Source organism: Xiphophorus couchianus, chromosome 11 (genome assembly GCF_001444195.1).
Source record: "Xiphophorus couchianus chromosome 11, X_couchianus-1.0, whole genome shotgun sequence".
NCBI classification, from domain to species: Eukaryota; Metazoa; Chordata; class Actinopteri; order Cyprinodontiformes; family Poeciliidae; genus Xiphophorus; species Xiphophorus couchianus.
Genome location: NC_040238.1, coordinates 2,070,383 through 2,090,192, shown reverse-complemented (window position 1 = coordinate 2,090,192; position 19,810 = coordinate 2,070,383). Strand labels below are relative to the sequence as shown.

Below are 19,810 nucleotides of genomic sequence, written 5' to 3'. Positions count from 1 at the left end.
TGTGCGCTCCGGGCTGCTCTCGCTGCAGACCTGCGGATCCAGACAGAGTCGGCCAGGCTGCAGCTTCGCTTCAGATCTGCTGCGGTCTGGGCTTTTATAAATAGACTGCTCCCTCCCCTCAGCTGCTCGGGGCTCCGCTCCTGCGTGGAAAACAGAAGGTAATTAATTGATTGGCTGCTGCATCAGAGTCATTCCCAGGTCGGTTTAATAATCTTTGGAATGTGATACCTCAATGTTTCCTAGAAATGTCAACAATAGTAGTATAATTATTATTATTAGAAGATAAACCAACAGCTGGGATTATTAGTACTGTAAAGTCAATGTCACTTGAAGGTTTCATTGCTTGTGAACTTCACATTCTAACAGTAACCTAAAAAAATTCAATAAGCCTGATGTTTTTATGTCTTGCAGGTTTTTTTGCTGTTGATTTCTTATGGGTCAAACAGAGTTTCATGATGTGATGCTGAGGAGTTGGCTGCATATTGGCACTCAGATAGAATGCAGCTTCTGCAAGTTAACAGATTCTTTCCTTCCATACATGAGGCTGAACCATATCAGAAAATCTTCTGATGCCAATATCATATTTTCTTCTTCCCTCTGCTTATGATCTGCGATTTTATCACTCTGTGACCTTCAGCGTTTTGGGCAAGGTCATCTGTGTCCAACGTGACACTTTCTCCAACTATCAGTTCATACAATTGAATTGTACTCTAACAATACAATTCAAATTCAGTTTATCTATATCACACCAACTTACAACAAATGTTGTCTTCAGGCAGTTTACAACAAATGTAATTTCAATTCAATCAAATATACATTCCAACTGATCCCAGTTATCAAAGTCATTATCATTAAGCTCAGTTTATTATTCAGATTAGTTTAAAAAAGTTTCTATCTAAGATTGCATGGAGTCAGTGCCTTGCAGCAGTCAGTCTTCCTGGACCAACATGTAGGAACAATTGTTTGTGTTGTGTCATTCACTTTGCAGCAATCCCTTAAACTGAACATGCATGTAGCAACAGTGGAGAGGAAAAACTCCCCTTCAACAGGAAGAAACCTCTAACAGAACCAGAACGTGGCTCAGTACAAGCGGCCATCTGCCACAACTAACTGGGGGGTTTGAGAAGACAAAGCAGAGACACAAAAAAGAAACGGATGAACTGAGAGGAGCTTGTTCATGAAAAGCAACAAGTTAGTAGCAGTAGTTGTTGGCAGCATTCTCTGAACTGATGCTCTGCTACAGGAGGCCAAACGGAAAGCTCAGACTGCAGGTGCAGCTTCTATTTAGGAAAAAATAACACAAATAGTGTATAGAATACAAATAGTTAAAAGCTGAAATAACAGTAAATAATGCAAGTTGAAGAGTAAGAAGAAAGTGAGAACAAAGTGGTCAGATTGTCCTCCAGCTGCTGTCTACAGCAGGCGATCCACTGAATGGAACAAAGCCGATTCTTGAACCAGTGGATTGATATGTTTATCATCGTGTTGGGAAGACATTTAACAGAAAGAGGAAGACTGAGGTCTTCAGTAAATAAGGCTTTCTTCTTGCGTCTCTCCTTTAAATCGTCCTGTCAGTCAGACTGCAGTTGTGATGCCAGGCTGTAACACAGCTGGTCTCAAAGCTTTAAAGTGCTCCCAATGAAAGATGGCGAGGACTCAGGGGAGAGTTCCCATGCACTCCAGTGTCCTGAGGAAGTTCATCCTCCACAAAGTTTTCTTGAGCAGATGTGTACTGGCTGGAGCGTGACTGAGCACTTCAGTGATACAGACTAAGAAGTGTACTCCCTCTGACCCTCTTAACAGCAGGACAAACACATCAGTGTGGTGAGTCTCATGGAAATCAGTAATCCCCAGGGAGAGGGATGAACTGAGTCTGGAAACTCCAGTTTTTGTGTTGTTTTTCCTGGGCCTGTCTCTGGAGAGTGGATCGGCTCCCACAGGGAAAGCTGAAGACATGACAGAGAATAGCTTGTTTATTCTGCTCAGAGTCCCACTCTGTGACATGGGTCCTGTGGCTGCAGCCAGAAACATAGTCAATATGACTGACCAAGGCCACTGATGGCCTTCCATTATTTATTTATTTATTTAATTTTATTTTTTCGGATGTGCTGCTCCACAACTTTTACTGGCTTGGTCTGGCTGCCTCTATGAACATGTTTTGGGGCTGTAACTGGATCTAATAAATATGAATGCATTTCATAATGATACTTTAATTACAAAAAATAGTAAAATGTGCAATTGATTTGAGTTAAAAGTTCTTCATCCCAATAACAATCAGTTATTCCGTTTATGTAACACTTTTATTATGTTGCATTTTGTGACTTTAATTGATTTGTTTAGGCTGTCTGTGTATTTCTGCAGTTATTCTTATCTTTGCCAATCATACTTCTCGACAGTTTTCCTTCTTTAAAAAAAACTTGATCGGAGATATAAAAACAGTATGACAAGGCACACTTCACAGACAAACTGAGCAGAAAAAGTCTATGACAATACAAGGCTAGAGGAATTTAAATTCTAAAATCAAATAATTGTTACATTAGCATAAAGTTTGGACATTTGTGCAAAGCAGCGATAAGACAGCTGTCCTTATTTTCTTTATTATTTTTAAAAAACTTGTACAATTTTATTTTGACAAGTTGAACCGGAAGTAATAATTAACCGGAGGTAGCTAACTAGCTCCGGAGTTTGTTGTTGTCACTGCCGGCTTGAATAACTGGTATTTTCAGTTTGGTTGAGGTTGACAGGTTAATGATGAGCTATGCGCTGATGAGCAGAAGAGGAATCAACCGACAGCAGAACCGGACAGCTTCCGGTTAGAAGTGCGTTGAGGCTCAGTGGCCTCGCCCAGCAGTAGCTAGCTAGCTAGCTCCTAGCTTCTCTGTTTCAGTCCATGAAGTGCAGCCTGAGCCTGCTGCGCTGCTGTCAGCAAGTCGCCTAAAAAGATGTCACTGAGGTATTCTACTCCAAACCTTCTTGATCACGTTTAGGATAAGAATTATTTTTTCTTATACAGAATGACCAAACGCTACGTGTTAGCCTAGCCCGGTTATCTTAGTTCCGCTTTCGACTTAAGATTTGAGCTTCTGCACGACTGGATTATCCGTATTATCTAAAATCCCCACTGGCAGCCTCTCTGTGGAGATCCTGCAGGTTTCCATGTTGCTGTCACATGAATTGTTGTAACCCGGGCTGGGCTTCGGGCTGGACCAGGTAAACAGACCTGTCATTGTTAGCCTCTCAGTCTTGTGACCTCCTGTTCACAAACTCTGCTTAGCTGCTGTTCGACTGGACTTTTCTTCTGTCTGCTATATTCCGATATGTCATTGATTTAACTCCATCCAATACCGCTTTTGAGTCAAAAATGTTTATTTTTGTGCTATTCACCAAACTGTTGGAAAATTAGTATGCAAAAATTGTATATAATTAATTTTAAAGTGAATGAATCTAAAAAGTGTTTATTCCCTTGAAACGTGTTTGTAACGATTTGTGTTCATTTACCTGCCTGTTTACTGTTAGAATAAATTACGCCTAATTAACTTGTAACAGTTCCTTTATTTAGCCAATCTCGCATTAGTTCATGCAGGATATATACAGTATATATATATATATATTGTTATCAATATCTATTAAAATCACATTGAAGTATATTCTAAGTAAGCACATACTCATGTCATAACAATAGATATTTTCAATATAGTTGAAAACGTTCTGTTTGCTTTATGAAGTAACCAATTATTAAATGAAGCATGGGTTTGTTGGCTCAAATTATAAGAATGATAAAAAGATGTAATGCATGATACTCTGATTATGTTTATATTATTATCTGAAATTTTCAAAAGTTCATCCAGTAATAACAAATAATAAGGATTGTAACTAGGGTCCACGGATTGCACTTTTTTGTCTGAAATTCTGTCAAATATTGTAAGAAACAGTGGGGTGACTATTGCTAACTGCAGACATGACCTGGTGGGCGGTCAGAATCCTAAAGACTGAGTGTCAGCCTCCCTGTAATGACATGTTGCTCTCATCAGGTCTGTCTGCTGAACCATTGTGATGGCAGGATCCCAGTGGGAACTTCCCCCAGAGCTATGCTGCCGGCCCATGGCTTTCGTAGCTTTAACCGGTCTGGATGTGGTGTACAACGCGGTGCATCGCGCCATCTGGGACGCTTTCTGTGCCAACCGGCGCGCTGACAGAGTCCCCATCTCTTTCAAGGTTCTCCCAGGAGATCATGAGTATCCCAAATGCCGCACTAAGGTGAGCAACGGCTTCTAGAATTTGTTAATTTGCTTTTGGGTGGAGGAGTTGCTGTTTGTACAATTATTCTCTCTGGTTCTGGACATTGTGCAGCTGGAAGGAATTTTGCTTTTAGTTTTTTACTTTTCAGTGGTTGCTATAATGTGTAACCTTTGCAACAAACTACTGTTTTTACAACTTGGAGTGGCTGAATAGCATCTCAAAAACCCAAATAGTACCTGATCTATAACAACTGATGGCGTCATCCAGGACATGTTAATGTGAAATATGGTCTGCTACACAGATATTTAGCTGTTAGCATGTTAGCAACAATCTTCAGTCAGAAACCTCTTCATATCTGTTGCAAGACTGACTGCTACTTGAGATCTTTCCTTCCCACAACTTCACCATCCAGAATGACTCTAAAATACTTGGATAAAGAGAGTTACGGCAACATTCAATTTACCTTTGGGTAATAAAGAATTTCTGAATTGAATTGGCTTGAATATCTCAAAATTATAACTACATTTCTATATATGATCTTTCTACATCACTAGCAGTAGTTTAACACCCGCTGATTACTGGATCAACATTTAAAAGCGGCCAAAAAAAGGAATACATTTTCTTTTCTTCTTAGTTGCCATGAATATTTTGTCTTGTGTGCCCAGCGAACGTCGTATGAGTGGTACATCCCAAAAGGCATCGTGAAGACCGGCTGGATGAACAAACACCTGAACCTGGTCCCTGCCCTGGTGGTTCTGTTCTACGAGCTGGACTGGGACGACCCGCAGTGGAAGGAGAAGCAGTCGGAATGCGCGACTAAAGTGGAAATTGTCAGGTGGGGAGGCGTGGTTATTACTGTGCTCAGGTTACAGTAACACTGTCTGGTCCATACTAACATGCAGTATGAGTTAGCTTAGGTGTGTGGCTAGCAAAGCGGGTTTTAACCGAACTGGAACTGGTTCTGTTCGGCTGTAGGACCAGTCTGCAGGGCAGAAACACCAAAGTGGCGGTGGTTTTAATCCAAAAGAAAACTCCTCTACCTCCAGGTAAAACGTCTCGCAGAAGTAATCACACCCTCTGGAGTTTTTTCACCTTTTTTTGTCGGTGTGTGTGTTGATTGGGAACTCATGTAGAAACCCAGCAGAATGTAGTGCATGGTTGGGAAGTGGGTATGCTGTGTTTGTGTGTATGTGTGAAGCTGATTACCTTTGTATTTTCCCAGCATTCCATGTAGTTCCTGTCTGAATCATGTGTGTTGTCAGGAGAGGACCTGGTGGCGTCAGAGAGAGCCTCAGCTCTCTGTAGCTCCTGCGACCTGTCTGGGAAGAGCCTGTTTGTCCTGCCTCACACCGACCACCTAGTGGGCTACATCATAAGGTACAGGAAGCGCCTGCAGCTGGGTGGGTCTGATTGGCTGGAGTGTGAGCTCAGCTTCCTGTCTGTTGGTGTCACCTCTAAGGTTGGAGAACGCCTTCTATGAGCATGCTCAGACCTACTACTACACAGAGATCCGTCGGGTCAAATCCCATAAGGAGTTCCTCAACAAGACCACCCATCAGGTAGGCCTGGCTGCTGACTCCCCGCTCTGCCACCTTACAACCATAGACTTGCCAAGAAGAGGGGGAAAGGCATTTAGTTTTCAGGTGTGAAGAAAATAAAAGTAGGGAAAAATATGGATATTTCCAAACTTTTTTCCCTTTGTTGTCAAAATGCTGTGTCCTCCTCTACATCTTTCATTCATTCCCTTCTTTCCTTACAGTTGTCAGTAAAGTCAGCCTACTGTACAGATATCTGCCATATTTTCACAGTGAACAGTATTTAATGCTTTAAAACAAACATGAATTGCTTGAACTGGTGTAATGTGGACAAACCCAGGTTAAACTGTGGCAGTAATATATCAAGCTGAAGTAGACAGAAAATGAAACATGGGTTTTCTTTTTGTTTTTTAAATCAATAAAGTGAACAGTGTTGAGTGTGTTATCATGCACATATAATGCTCCTCTCTTCCCCGGTGTTTGTGTGTGTGTGTTTCCTCCTGGTGTTGCTCATGGCAGCTGCTGTTCGTCAGACATCAGTTTAAAATGGCTTTCCTCAGTGAACTGAAGCAAGACACCCAGAACGCTCTCAAGTAAGTTTAAACCATGACATTTAAACTGTTTTAAATATTTCTCCTGTTTTAAGGGGGAAACAAGACTTATCTAAGATAATCATGTAACACTGCTGTGACCTAGAGCTGCTGAGAAGTGACCCATTTGTCTCTATGGCTGCAGGTACTACAGAGCTGCTTACAGCCTGGTGCATGAGCTCCGAGCGCATGAGACCAACATGCTGGAGATCAAGACCATGGCAGGATTCATCAACTACAAGGTCCAGTCCTGCTCCTCTGAGTCCAGATGTATCTTTAGACTGAGTGGATTGGTTCAGTTTGATGTCTGGAGACCCGGGGTGTTCATGTGTGTGTGTGTGTGTGTGTGTGTAACGTCTGCAGATCTGCCGCCTGTGTTTCCAGCACAACACTCCTCTAGACGCCATAGCTCAGTTCAGGAAGCACATCGACCTGTGTAAGAAGAAGATCGGCTGCGCTGAGCTGGCCTTCGAGCACTCTGCATGGATGTCCAAACAGTGAGATGCACACGCTGCACTTAAACACATCACCATGAAAGCTAAGGCACCATCAGGAGAGGGAAACCTGTACACTGTAGTTTGGAGTATTAGTTTGATAATTAATAATACTTTTGCACATCTCAGGATGTATTCGCCCCATTTTAGAATCTGGCAATAACATGACTGTCCTATGACTGTTCCATGACTGTAAAGCACTTTGAAATGCCTTGCTGCTGAAATGTGCTATACAAATAAAATTTGATTGATTGATTGACTGCAAGCTTAAACTATATCTGGAAAATATTTTTGTTGAAGTGTTATTCATGTGCAAATGGGAGTGCATGTACACAATGAACAAATAGTTGCTTTTTTATTTATCATATGATTAATGGATTTCTTGCTTGTTTCAACAAGCTTAGTGCCTGAGGCACCAGTTGACTCAGTGTTGGTGCAAAAGCCTAAAACAAGCTCCTAATATATCTTGCCAAAAAGTCTCTTGTAAGTTAGTTACTCTTATTTCACGTGTACTAAGATATCTGCAGTAGAAAATAGACCAAAACTACTTGATAAGATTTTGTGTTTTTGCAGTGTGTCCTACATGTTCTAATAGGAAAAAAAAACAACTTATGTATTTCTGTCACAGATGCATATCGGAAAGCCTTGCATGATTGTATGTGTGCGTGTGAGCCTTAATGAGTTCAGAAAGGTGCAGTGGGAGAGTGAACCATTGACTGGTATCAGAGTCAAAGACCTGATGAGTCCTGGAGCCAGACAGTGCTGTAAACATGTGCAGGCTGTGCATCAGGTCTCAGACAGCGTTTTGCTCTCCACCAGGTTCCAGTCTTTTGGCGAGTTGTTCGATGAGGCCATAAAGTTGGGACTGACCGCCATCCAGACTCAGAACCCGGGTTTCTACTACCAGCAGGCCGCTTGTTACAGCCAGGACAGGAAGCAGATGGCCCAGCAGCTCTGTCAGGTCAGACACACACCGTTCTGTACACACCTAGCCTGGTGTTTTCAAATACAAATATATCCTCCACATCATTCTAAAAAAATAACATTGTGCACACCAGATTGATTTCAGAAAAGTTTTCACCCTCATGAACCCACACAAATCCATTCCTGAGCGTTGTTATAAACATGCCACACCCATAGGGGGCAGTGTAGCGCAAAACTAAAACCTGTCAGCCAATCAGCTTCAAAACAACCACAACTTTCTGACAGGAGTTAAATATGGCACCAGTTAAACCTGTGGATCTGTGTGGTCTAGAAATCATGTCAAAGCAAGTATGTGGATATATTGCCGCATTATTTGTTGCAGACTGTAATACATGGAACCCCATGACTCAATTTTCCCATTTAGGCACACAAATACAAATAGAATTTCCTTTTTGTTCAGACTTTTTATAAATAATTGTTTTTATTGATATTAAATAGAGTTTTTGTGTGGATGAAAGGGCAAAATGCATAAAAAAGTATTTGTTTTCCTAAATATGTATTGACCAGGCCTGAGTCCACCTAGGGGAGGAGTGTCCAAAGTGTGGCATTTTTAATTTAAAGAAAATACCACACTGCCTGTAGTTTAATTTTGCCAGTTTTGGCCCCCGGGTCATAACGTTTGGATACCTTTGACCTGAGGATTTCACTGTTGGTTTCTGCAGGCGGGGACGACCTATCCTTCCCCAGATCCTCTGGACACCCAGAGTGGAGGACTGGACTTCTATGGACAGAGACCTTGGAGACAAGGACACCAGAGTATGTTTTTCTTTTTAACCTGAACTACTAAAGTAGACCTGGACCACATCAGGACTATAAAGCAGCATCACTAAATCTAAACTGTCCTTACAACATGTCCTACACACTCATTCACACACACACACACACACACACACACACACACACACACACACACACACACACACACACACACACACACACACACACACACACACACACACACACACACACACACACGGAGACTTTTAGTCTATCTGTGGCAAACTTGGATGATAAGAGTTGGAATAACATTCATTTATCTTTAGGATGAATAAAGTATTTCTGAATTGAAAACTTTGAAAGTTAAGTTGTTGCTTCAGATCACTTTGAAGGTCTTCAGTCAATAAAAAACAATTTAAAGTAAAGTTCTCCACCTGATTAAGAAGCTAACACAGGGTTTGAATGAAAGGCCTTGTGTACTCACACCATTGTTGTGATTTCTAGGTATTGATCCAACAGATCCAGAGAAGGAGAAGCTGGGGATCCTGGCTCTGCAGATTAAGGAGAGAGATGTCCCACACTCTGTAAGGAAACTCCCATCTGGCTTTATGGAAGCTGCTCTTAATCATAGTCACAACTCCATCTAGTTAATAGCAGCAACAGGTTTCAAAAAATGACACTGAATCCACAGACATTATTTATGAAATATAAGTGAAGTGAAATTATTTGAGTCATCTATATAAATCTATTCATTAATTAGTTGTTACAAAACTCCTGCATGTGTGGATCAGCAGAATTTAAAACATCCATCCATCCATCCATCTTCTTCCGCTTATCCGAGGTTGGGTCGCGGGGGTAGCAGCTTCAGAAGGGAGGCCCAGACTTCCCTCTCCCCAGCCACTTCTTCTAGCTCTTCCAGGGGAATCCCGAGGCGTTCCCAGGCCAGCCGAGAGACATAGTCTCTCCAGCGTGTCCTGGGTCTTCCCCGGGGCCTCCTCTCGGTGGGACGTGCCCGGAACACCTCACCAGGGAGGCGTCCAGGAGGCATCCTGACCAGATGCCCAAGCCACCTCAACTGGCTCCTCTCGATGTGAAGGAACTCTGAGTCCCTCCCGGATGACTGAACTTCTCACCCTATCTCTAAGGGAGAGCCCAGCCACCCTACGGAGAAAACCCATTTCGGCCGCTTGTATCCGCGATCTCGTTCTTTCGGTCATGACCCAAAGCTCATGACCATAGATGAGGGTGGGAACGTAGATCGACCGGTAAATCGAGAGCTTCGCTTTTTGGCTCAGCTCTCTCTTCACCACGACGGACCGGTACAGCGCCCGCTTGACAGCAGACGCTGCGCCAATCCGCCTGTCGACCTCCCGCTCCCTTCTTCCCCCATTCGTGAACAAGATCCCGAGATACTTAAACTCCTCCACTTGGGGCAGGACACCCCCCCTGACCCGGAGAAGGCACTCTACCCTTTTCCGGCTCAAGACCATGGCCTCGGATTTGGAGGCACTGATCCCCATCCCGGCCGCTTCACACTCGGCTGCGAACCGCTCCAGCGGTTTAAAACATGTTCTTTCTTTTTACCACATCTCTATATCTATCTCAGTATAGAACTAGAAAAAGCATTTCCTGCTAAAATGCAGTGTGAATGCTGTAAGCCGAACCTTTTTGCTGAGAACTGATGAAGTTCAAAACACTTCCTGAAAATGTAATAAATAAGCAGAAGCAGATGGAAAAACCTTAAATGGCTGTAAAATCCCAGTGGATGATGGTGAGCATCATCCTCTGGATCTCCTGCAGCATGTGTTCTGAAGCCCAGTCCTGGTCTCAGGCAGCTTCTGATTTAAAGAACGGTGTGAATACCTTCTGCTGCTCCGGTCTACTGAAGTAAAACCCACTGGGTCTGCGTCTGCCTTCACAGGAGCTGATAATAGCACTTCTCAGTAACGCTGTGGCCCAGTTCAAGAAGTACAAGTGCCCTCGAATGAAGAGTCACCTCAGTAAGTGTTTGTCTCTTCTCCATTCAGCCTTTCTAACAGCACCGGATATCAGCACTGACGTCGGTGTCAAACATTACTAGCCATTTTTTTAACGTATCGTAAATAAAATCGAGCTGATATGAACAAGCAATATTTATTTCCGTTTTGTTTGCTTCCTTCTGGAGAGGGAAGGCGTGAGGTTGGTCATGTGATAGTGATGCAGGAAAGGATTGTGGGGAAGCAGAGAAGCAGTAGTGAAGTCAGAAGTATGCTTGTGTTTTTCAAAGTATCGGAAGGGTAGTGATCATGACGAATCGATTATAGAAATAACCGTCAACTAATTCAAGAATCGATTAATTGCTGACGAAAGTAAACAGACTCAAAACGCATCTAAAAACAACATTCTTAGAACAGTAATAAAGTAAAATTCTCTAAAATTATTAAGCACCTTTTCTGTCCACTTATTAATCCAAATAATAATCCCCAAATCATCCCTACACCTCAGTACTGAAAGTGCTGAGCTTTTCACATGTTGATGTAAGAAGGATTGTTTGGCTGCAGATTCATCGTTTACTGTAACTGATGAAACATTCTCTAAAATAATGCTGTTATTGCATTTTAGGCAATAAATTGTTTCAATCAATCAATCCATCAAATTTTATTTGTATAGCACATTTCAGCAGCAAGGCATTTCAAAGTGCTTTACATCATAACAAACACAAAAACACAAAGTCATGCAACATAGAATCAACAATCAAAACATTACATTGTCAAGTGCCATCATTAAATTTGTACTTGATTACGTTTCAAACACAATTCTAAACAGGTGGGGTTTTAGTCAAGATTTAAAAGAAGTCAGTGTTTCAGCTGTTTTACAGTTTTCTGGAAGTTTATTCCAGATTTGTGGTGCATAACAGCTGAATGCTGCTTCTCCTCGTTTGGTTCTGGTTCTGGGGATGCAGAGCAGAACCAGAACCTGAGAGGTCTGGAAAGTTGATACAACAACAGCAGGTCTTGAATGTATTGTGGTGCTGAGCCGTTCAGTGATTTATAAACTAACAACAGTATTTTAAAGTCTATTCTTTGAGCTACAGGCAGCCAGTGGAGGGACTTTAAAACTGGTGTTATGTGCTCTATCTTCCTGGTTTTAGTGAGAATGCGAGATAATTCAGAGTATCTGATAACTAATTGATAGTATTTGATAACTAAAATAATCATTAGTTGCAACCTTAAAATATTTATCATGTCGTAAATATTGTTTATCAGTCATAACAGCATTGTTGATATTGGTTATTGATATCAGCCCAAATTTTCAAATTGGTGCATCTCTACTTACTGACATATGTAGATCATGACTCCTGTTGACTATCTTGTGTCTAAGTTTTAGTTTCTTTCTCCTTTGCAGTGGTGCAGATGGGAGAGGAATACTACCATGCTAAAGACTACACTAAAGCCTTAAAGTGAGCCCCGTGCTGCACGTGTTCCACTGTTAGCTTTTCAAGGAGGAGCTGCTACATGCTCTGTGTTTGTGTTTGGTCAGGCTGCTGGACTACGTGATGTGTGACTATCGCACAGAACGCTGGTGGCCTCTGCTGACGGCCATATTGACCACAGCTTTGCACTGTGCTTATCTGATGGCCAGTGTCAAAGACTATGTCATCTACTGCATGGAGCTGCTGGGCAGAGGTACCAGGACCCCGAATCACCCTTACAGATAACGCTGGAGGGTTTTACTGAAACCCACAAACTACTTTTGTTTTGTCCTTCAGCTTCTACCCTGAAAGAGGAGCAAAAATCCAGGATAGAGAAGAACCTCTTTAAAGTTTTAATGGTAAGAGAAAAGGGATAAACCAGAACCTCCTCTATTAAAGGGGCAGGATCATGTAAAATCAACTTTTGTGAACTTTAGATTATGTTCTAATATTATTTCCTCATCAAAAACATAACTGGAGTGTTGGCTTAATTCTTTCATGCATGTTTGAGAAATCATTTAATCTCCATGACAACCATTCAGCTGTGCTAAATGCCTGGGTTGACCTAGTGCCGCCTTCAAGACACAGCTCCTCCTCAGAGTAACTCCCCCACATAACCCCTTCAGACTAGCCAGCAGCAATTAGCAAACACCTGCTATGCTCATTATAGGAAATACATCTCAGTGCAACGCTGATTTAACGTTGTTAAAGGATTAATAGTTGGGATGACCTCTTGAAGGCAATGTTTCAGGAAGAGCAGCAGTTTTTAAAGAGACAGAGGCCCAATTTCAAGGTGTTAAATCAGGAAGTAAAATTTATTTTAGTCTTACTTGATATATATAATATTTTTATTTTATTTATTTTTAACTGAAGGTAACATAGTTACTTTATTTTGCTATAAAATGGCATTATACGCTTGAAAAACCTAAACACTGCCCCTTTAAAATAACTTAGCCATTGTGTGCTAACACACATGGAGTGCTAAACAGCCCACAATGCACCAGGTGTTCATATTGTGTCCTCCTGTTTGCAGAACGACATTCCAGAGGCTGAGTCTGAATGTGATCAATCTTCAGTTGGTGCTGCCAGGTCACTATGGACCGACCGCATGGCTTTGTCTGGATCCAATGAGCTGACGGTGGAAATGCAGGACTACATCCCATTCAGTTAGTAAACACACACATACCCGTTTATTTCCAACAGCTGCTTAAAATTAAACAGGGATGTTAGCTGCTTGTCTTCAAAGCCAAACCTAAACTCCTTGGGAACTTCAGTGTTTAAATTTTTAAAATGAGAGGCAACGGACCAAAAACTCTAGAAATATCCAGTTTTATCATAGAACCTGAAAAAATAAGTACAACAGTGGAGCTTGTTGGAACTAAGAGGAAAAAGACCAGTAGGTTTCGGTTTGGTTCAGAATCATCACCCCTAGTTTTAAGAGGTATGAATAATTCTGAGCCGCTCTATAAGTCTGTCTCTCTGTAAGCAGCATATAAGGAAGCTCAGTATTTCACATGTTAACTTTCTTTCTCTCACATCAGTCCAATGCAAAGCCCGGTTCCAGTCACCCAGCTTCCATGTGGACCAGCCCATCCAGCTGCAGGTGTTCCTCAGAGCTGACTGTCCGCACCCCGTGTCATTCAGCAAGCTCACCGTCAGCCTCAGCAACCAGGTGCCCTCCACACTCTGAAGAAAGCTCATTTAGGTTATTTAAGTAAAGAAATGTATACTGTATAGTCACTGTACTCCACACTGAATTCTGAGGATAAAATAAAAACAGCCTTTTATTGTCCCACACTGGGGAAATTCAGGTGAAATTCAGGTGTAACACACAAATGTTTGTATGTTCACACAAATTCACAGAGACCACTTAAAATGATCAGTTTTTCTGATTTTACTTTTTATAGATATATGTTTGAGTAAAATGAACATTGTTTTTTTATTCTATGAACTACTGACAACATGTCTTCGGAATTACAAGCAAAAATTTTGTATTTATTTGCAGAATATGAGAAATGGTCAACATAACGAAAAAGATGCAGTGTTTTCAGACCTCAAATAATGCAAAGTTCATGTTCATTTAGAAACAGCAATACAAATCTTTGAACTCAGGAAGAGTTCAGAAATCAGTATTTTATGGAATAACCAGGAGGTTTTCAATGGGCTTCAGTGCAGTGGATCTTCATTTTTTCCATAGCTGTATATTACAATATTTAATGGTGTACATATTGTTAACTTTAAAGTTCACCCCTACTTTAAATGTAACACTTTACCTGAATACAGGCAGAGCGAGTCATCCTACTGATGCAAACAGTTTCTGGATGAAAACTGTTCATCCAGAACAGTTGGAGTCAGTCTGGTTTCACCCACAGGAATACAACCAGTGGTGTGTGGTGGAATCATCAGGTCAGGACAGCATGACGCTGTTACCAGGGAAACCCAGATGCTACAACTTCAGCTTTGTGGCTAAAACTGAAGACGTGGGTAAAAAAGTGGAGGTAAGCCGATGCTTGTATGTATGCGTGTGTGTGTGTGTGGGACAGAGAGGGAAGCTGCAGCAGGAGACGTGACTGATTGTGTGTGTGCAGATGACAGGTATAGAGATGATGCTGGGCGGCGACAGTGGCCGCTGTGTGTTCCTGAGCTGGAGAGGCGCCGGTGGAGATGCTGCCTCCACCCAGGAGGCCCTGCAGGCCAGCAGGTCGTCACGGCGATGGGGGCGGGGCAACGAGGCACGCCAGGAATTAGACTGGGACACCTTGACGCTGCAGCACAGCACCATGTAACGTCCTGACCTCGGCTTGCTGCAGGCCCGTGAGCTGGCCGTGAGCTGACCTGCTGCCGTCTGCTTCTGTCCAGGATCATCTCCAGAGTTCCCAGGATCTGTGTCCGGCTCAGCCACCAGCCTCCTGCACTCACCAATGAGATGTTCTGCATCAGCCTCACCGTCCAATCACAGGAGGACGTCGTGGCGAAGGATGTCAAACTCACTGCCGGTCTCAAACCAGGTTCACTCGTTTATCCTCCATATTTAGTTGTTTGTTTTAAATATCTGAAGGACTTTAAAATTTTATCCACAGTTTTCTCTCCATGCGGTTGTTGTTTATTTTTAAGCAGTGATGAGGCACTGCTCACGTTACTCAACAGGTTGTTGCTAGGTGACCATGGAGTGAGTGAGTTAATTGAGTCCACCTAGCTTAGCTTGCTGCGAGAGGTTGAGCAGCTAAAGACTTTCCTCTGCATACATCTCCCAGAATGCAGTGTGGTTCTGGTTATTAGTTTCGTGAAAATTCAGGTGTGTTATATGTTGATATTGATAACTTGTCTATTGCGATACATATTTCTAATGACTTATTGTCCAGTCCTGTTCAATATGTTAGAATATGCTTTCTGATGAGGCTCATTGTCAGATTAAAAGTACCTTTTTAAAAATATCAACCTTTAAGCAGGTATTAAAAATACTTTTCATTAAGCCCACATTTCTGTTTTTAGAAATAGTTTTTTTTTGTTGGTCTGATTCTAATTTTAAATGTTTTCGTTAATGATTAACAGAAAATCATCATAAATAACAAAAATAAATGCTGGAAAATATCCACCTGTGTATGTAATCTACATAATGTCTTACATAATAATAAAGTTTCTGAAATAAATATACTTTTCAGTAATATTCTAATTCATTAACTGAATCTGTAAGTTTAATCTCTATAAATCAGTCACAAAACATCATATTCATATTATAATTTGACATCATAAAACAACATTCTGTGACTGTGTGAGAATGAGCTTCATTCTGTGTTTTCAGGCCAGGAGGCTGGTTTAGGACAGACCACCCATGTGACCCTAGACGGGTCCAGTGTGTGTGACGACAACGCGCCCGCTCTGCTCACCGATGTGCCTCTGGGAGATCTGACACCAGGAGAGAAGGTATACGCACACACACACACACACACACGCACACACACACACGCACACACACACACACACACACACACACACACACCAGAGGCTCTACAGCTTCTCTCTTCCGGTAACCGTGTCTTCTGTTCGGCTCTAGCTGGAGAAGTGTGTGTACATGAAGTGTGTGTCGACCGGACCGAGGATCTTCTTGTTCCATGTGGCCTACAGCATCGATACCGCCGTGGAAGGACGACATATCGTGTGCAACTGTCATAAGGTAGAGAGCCTCCTCTGTTCTGCAGCTCAGCATAGGAGAGCATTATTTATGTATTTCAGTAATTTGGTTCAGAATAGGGAACTTACATGGACTCATTATACCCGGAGGGAAATATTTCTTGCTTTTTTTTTCTGTTGATGATGATGAAAACCCAGCATTGAATTTCTTAGGAATTTAAAATCGCTCCAGAGCAATAAGGAGGAGTTACTTACTTTCTGAGAAACTTGAAGCTCTGACTCCAGCGTCTGTCCACAACCTGTTTCCTCAGCAGCTTTTACTACCACACTTTTTCCTTCCACTCAATTATATATTAATATCCACTCAGACAGCTCTCTGTAAACAGCCAGCTGTGTTAGCAGGGAGGATTTTTGCCTGTCGGTTTTCCTCAGAGGTTCTTAAACGTTTCCATGCCACGACCCCCAAACAGCTTCAGCTTCTGGCTGGGACCCTCCTCTGATAACCCACAGACAATGTTACACAATATATAGAGAGACATAGACTTTTAAAATGTTTTTGTTCACTGTTCAATAATTATTACTTTGGTTTAGCATAAATGAGCAGAACAGCTTGATAAATTTGACTGGCAGCCAGTCAGAAAGACTACCACAGCAAATAACTTTTTATTAAATTACACCTATAATTTTAAGTATAATTGAAAAACAGATTAGATTTTATAAGTAAAAGGAAATTATGATTAAAAGTTTATTGGATTCTTTTTTTTGTCTCGCTTTTTTCCGTCATCTTCCCTCCAGCTTTCTGAGGCCCTCCTAGCGCCCCCTACTGGCCCCCACTTTGAACACTAGTGTAGATCAAAACGTGAACATAACTTTCCTGGCATACTTTTTCATATTTTATGTTCCGTTTCTTTGTATTTGTAAACAAAGAGGTTGTCTAATAATTTTTTTTATTGATATATTTGGAGTTTTCATTTCCTATAAGACTCAATAACTAAAACTGAGATATATCATTGTGTGTATAATGAATCTTTTTTCTCTTTTAATTCCTGAAATAAGAACTTTTCAATTATTTTCTTAATTATTTAGATGTACATGCATAACTAGTGTTTTCTGTCCTGTGTAGAGAAATAATCAGCTGTTTTCTGTGTGTTCCAGGATGAGACGGTGACCGTGGAGACCGTAGTCCCATTTGAAGTGTCGGTCAAGTTTGTATCTACAAAGGTCTGGAGCTCACACGAAGATGTTTTTAAACGTTTTATAAATGTTGCCATATTGACTAGCACAGATTGCAGTTATGAGGACTTTATGTTGAGGTTTGTAGTAAGCAGAGGACTGATCCTAGTCTCTGTGTGTGTGTGTGTGTCCAGTTCGAGCCGTTAGAGCAGGTAGCGGTGGACATCCCCTTCCTGCTGATGACAGACATCCTCTCGTCTTCACCCTGGCCTCTCCTGCTGAGCTCATCTTCCCTGCAGCTGCTGACGGTGACCAGCAGCACGCCGCAGCTCCAGTCCCAGCTGCAGCAAGGTACCAGGGCAGCTCAGGGTGATGGGCCACAGGGTTACAGCTACTACGGCTACAGGGCTGACGATGCTGCGTTTGTGTGTTCAGTGGTTCTGCAGACAGGAGAAAGCGCCAGTGAGTGCTTCTGTCTTCGATGTCCTGCAGACACCAGCAGCAGCAACACGGTGGCGACAGGACAGTACGTCGTCTCATGGAGGAGGTATGTTGAACACACACATCCAGAGGAACACCGGTGTGAATGAAGGCGTGTCTAAGAGGTCTAGCTGTGTCGAACAGGAAGTGCTCCAACGCAGACAGCCCTCTCATCCAGACTACAGTCACGCTACCTCATGTCATCCTGGAGTCTGTCCCTCTTTACATCTATGCTGGTCAGTATATGCCTCACTTCTCTCTATGACCTACCAAACTATCTGTTTTCAACTCTGCTCTCAGCCAGCCGTGTTGTGTGTCTGCGTGTGTGTGTGTCAGATCTGCCTTCGTTCGGGCGGGTCAGAGACTCCCTTCCAGTTCGTTACCACATCGAGAACAGGACGGCTCAGGTGCAGGAGGTGGAGATAGCTGTTGACCCATCGGATGCCTTCATGTTCTCTGGACTCAAACAGGTGTGACATCATACCTCCACCCACTTCAAAATAAGAGCATGGATATAATGTCAAACTACTTGAAGATTTCTCATCAGACGATAACCAAAGCTTCAATACAATGTTGAACTATATTCAACGGAAAGCTTATAAAACAGCCAAGTAAATTAGCACTATGGGTGCACCAATTGCAGTTTTTTGGCCGATCCCCGATTTTGATTTTGGCCGATACCAATTTTTTTGGTCTGAAGTGTTGCTCAATATAGCAAGAAAGTTGCTGAGTTGGCAGCAGTGGGGTAATTATTGTTAACTGTAAATGTGCAGCCATGACCTGGTGGTTTGGTCTATCAGTCAAACCTCTCTCACGGGAGAGCAGAGGACAGTGCTCCTCCCATGAGCACCGTAGATTAGATCAGTGGATGAGGTCGGCTTCATGTGTAAAAATCTGCCGATCACCAATCTCCCAAAATTAAGAACATTTTCTGTGCGCGTTGCTACACAGGTGCGTCTGCGGGTCCTCCCCAGCACAGAGCAGCAGATGCTGTATAATTACTACCCACTGATGGCTGGTTACCAAACTCTACCACAGCTCAACATCAGCCTGCCGCGCTGTCCGACGTCCAGCAGCCCCGCACTGAGACGCTTCCTGCCTCAGCGTATCTTCGTCAAGGTAACCGGCGGTGCCGCCCACCTCTGAGCCCTTTCTCCCCTGAACGTCAGAGTTTCGGGTCTGACTTGAAACGCCGTCTTGCTTCTTTGTGTCCAGCCTCAGGGTCGACAGCCAGACGACGCCTCCATCGCCGCAGCCTGAGAAGAGAATGAAACTGTTTACTGTAAATACCACCAAGGAACATTGTGTTTGTTCTTTCAGATGCATCATTCCACAGAGACGTCACGATGAACACTATTTGTTACTTGTCATTCTGTAAAAAATGGCGACCAAACTTTAGGAGACGGTTGTTTCAGCGTGAAACAACCAGCGAGTGAAAGTGATGACATGAATTGTGTAAGCAGCAAAAACATGAACTGATGCCGTCTTATCCGGGAGAATCCTGGAGGAATCTGATGTGATGTGAGTTGTGTGTTGACTTGGGAGATTAATCCATGACTTGAATGTGTTGAAGGAATGATTATACTGAAGTAATGGAAAACTTGCCGTGTCTTATTGTTGCGTGTGAAAATGTGACACAGTTAAGGCTTTGGCGGGGGAAATAAATATTTAACACATCCATGTTTTTATCAGTAAATATATTTCTGATTGGCCGTGTTTGGCTCAGGTGTGTTTTTGAACCACTTTTCCACAAAAACGAGCTTCATGTTCTGGAGGTAGGGTTTCTTCTGTGATCAGCTCTTTCTTTAGATTTCCAGTTTTACTTTCAGATAATTATCAAGAATATCTCTGGGTCTTTCCATCCTTTCTTTAAATATATAAAGTCTGTCATATGGCAAAAAAACATGATGTTCCACCGCCAATCTGGAATTTTCCTACCAAACATTCAGTTCAATTCAAAAATGTGTTATTTATCCCAAACGGAAATTTAAGTTTTGGAACTCATCTCACTCAAGT

The 19,810-nt window shown here is 42.3% G+C and overlaps 1 protein-coding gene across 3 annotated transcripts; it reads left to right on the top strand.

The window, feature by feature from the left end:
* Positions 1–52: 52 nt before the first annotated feature.
* On the top strand, positions 53–19,506 carry trappc11 (trafficking protein particle complex subunit 11). Of its 3 annotated transcripts, none has more exons than XM_028031416.1 (30): positions 53–158; positions 4,032–4,257; positions 4,905–5,074; positions 5,215–5,285; positions 5,502–5,616; positions 5,699–5,798; positions 6,294–6,367; positions 6,510–6,606; positions 6,728–6,861; positions 7,678–7,819; positions 8,505–8,598; positions 9,064–9,143; positions 10,481–10,559; positions 11,944–11,998; positions 12,079–12,224; positions 12,308–12,369; positions 13,044–13,176; positions 13,552–13,682; positions 14,383–14,508; positions 14,599–14,792; positions 14,870–15,018; positions 15,813–15,934; positions 16,065–16,184; positions 17,297–17,362; positions 17,509–17,665; positions 17,750–17,861; positions 17,939–18,030; positions 18,131–18,264; positions 18,746–18,913; positions 19,010–19,217. In XM_028031416.1, the coding sequence occupies exons 2-30, from the start codon at positions 4,054–4,056 to the stop codon at positions 19,052–19,054; spliced, it is 3,372 nt and encodes a 1,123-aa protein (XP_027887217.1). In that variant the 5' UTR covers positions 53–158; positions 4,032–4,053; the 3' UTR covers positions 19,055–19,217. The 3 variants fall into 3 exon arrangements, with proteins under 3 accessions (XP_027887217.1, XP_027887218.1, XP_027887216.1); XM_028031417.1 differs by lacking the exon at positions 53–158 and adding an exon at positions 2,636–2,953 and having other exon boundaries at positions 19,010–19,506; XM_028031415.1 differs by lacking the exon at positions 53–158 and adding an exon at positions 2,970–3,210.
* Positions 19,507–19,810: the final 304 nt, after the last annotated feature.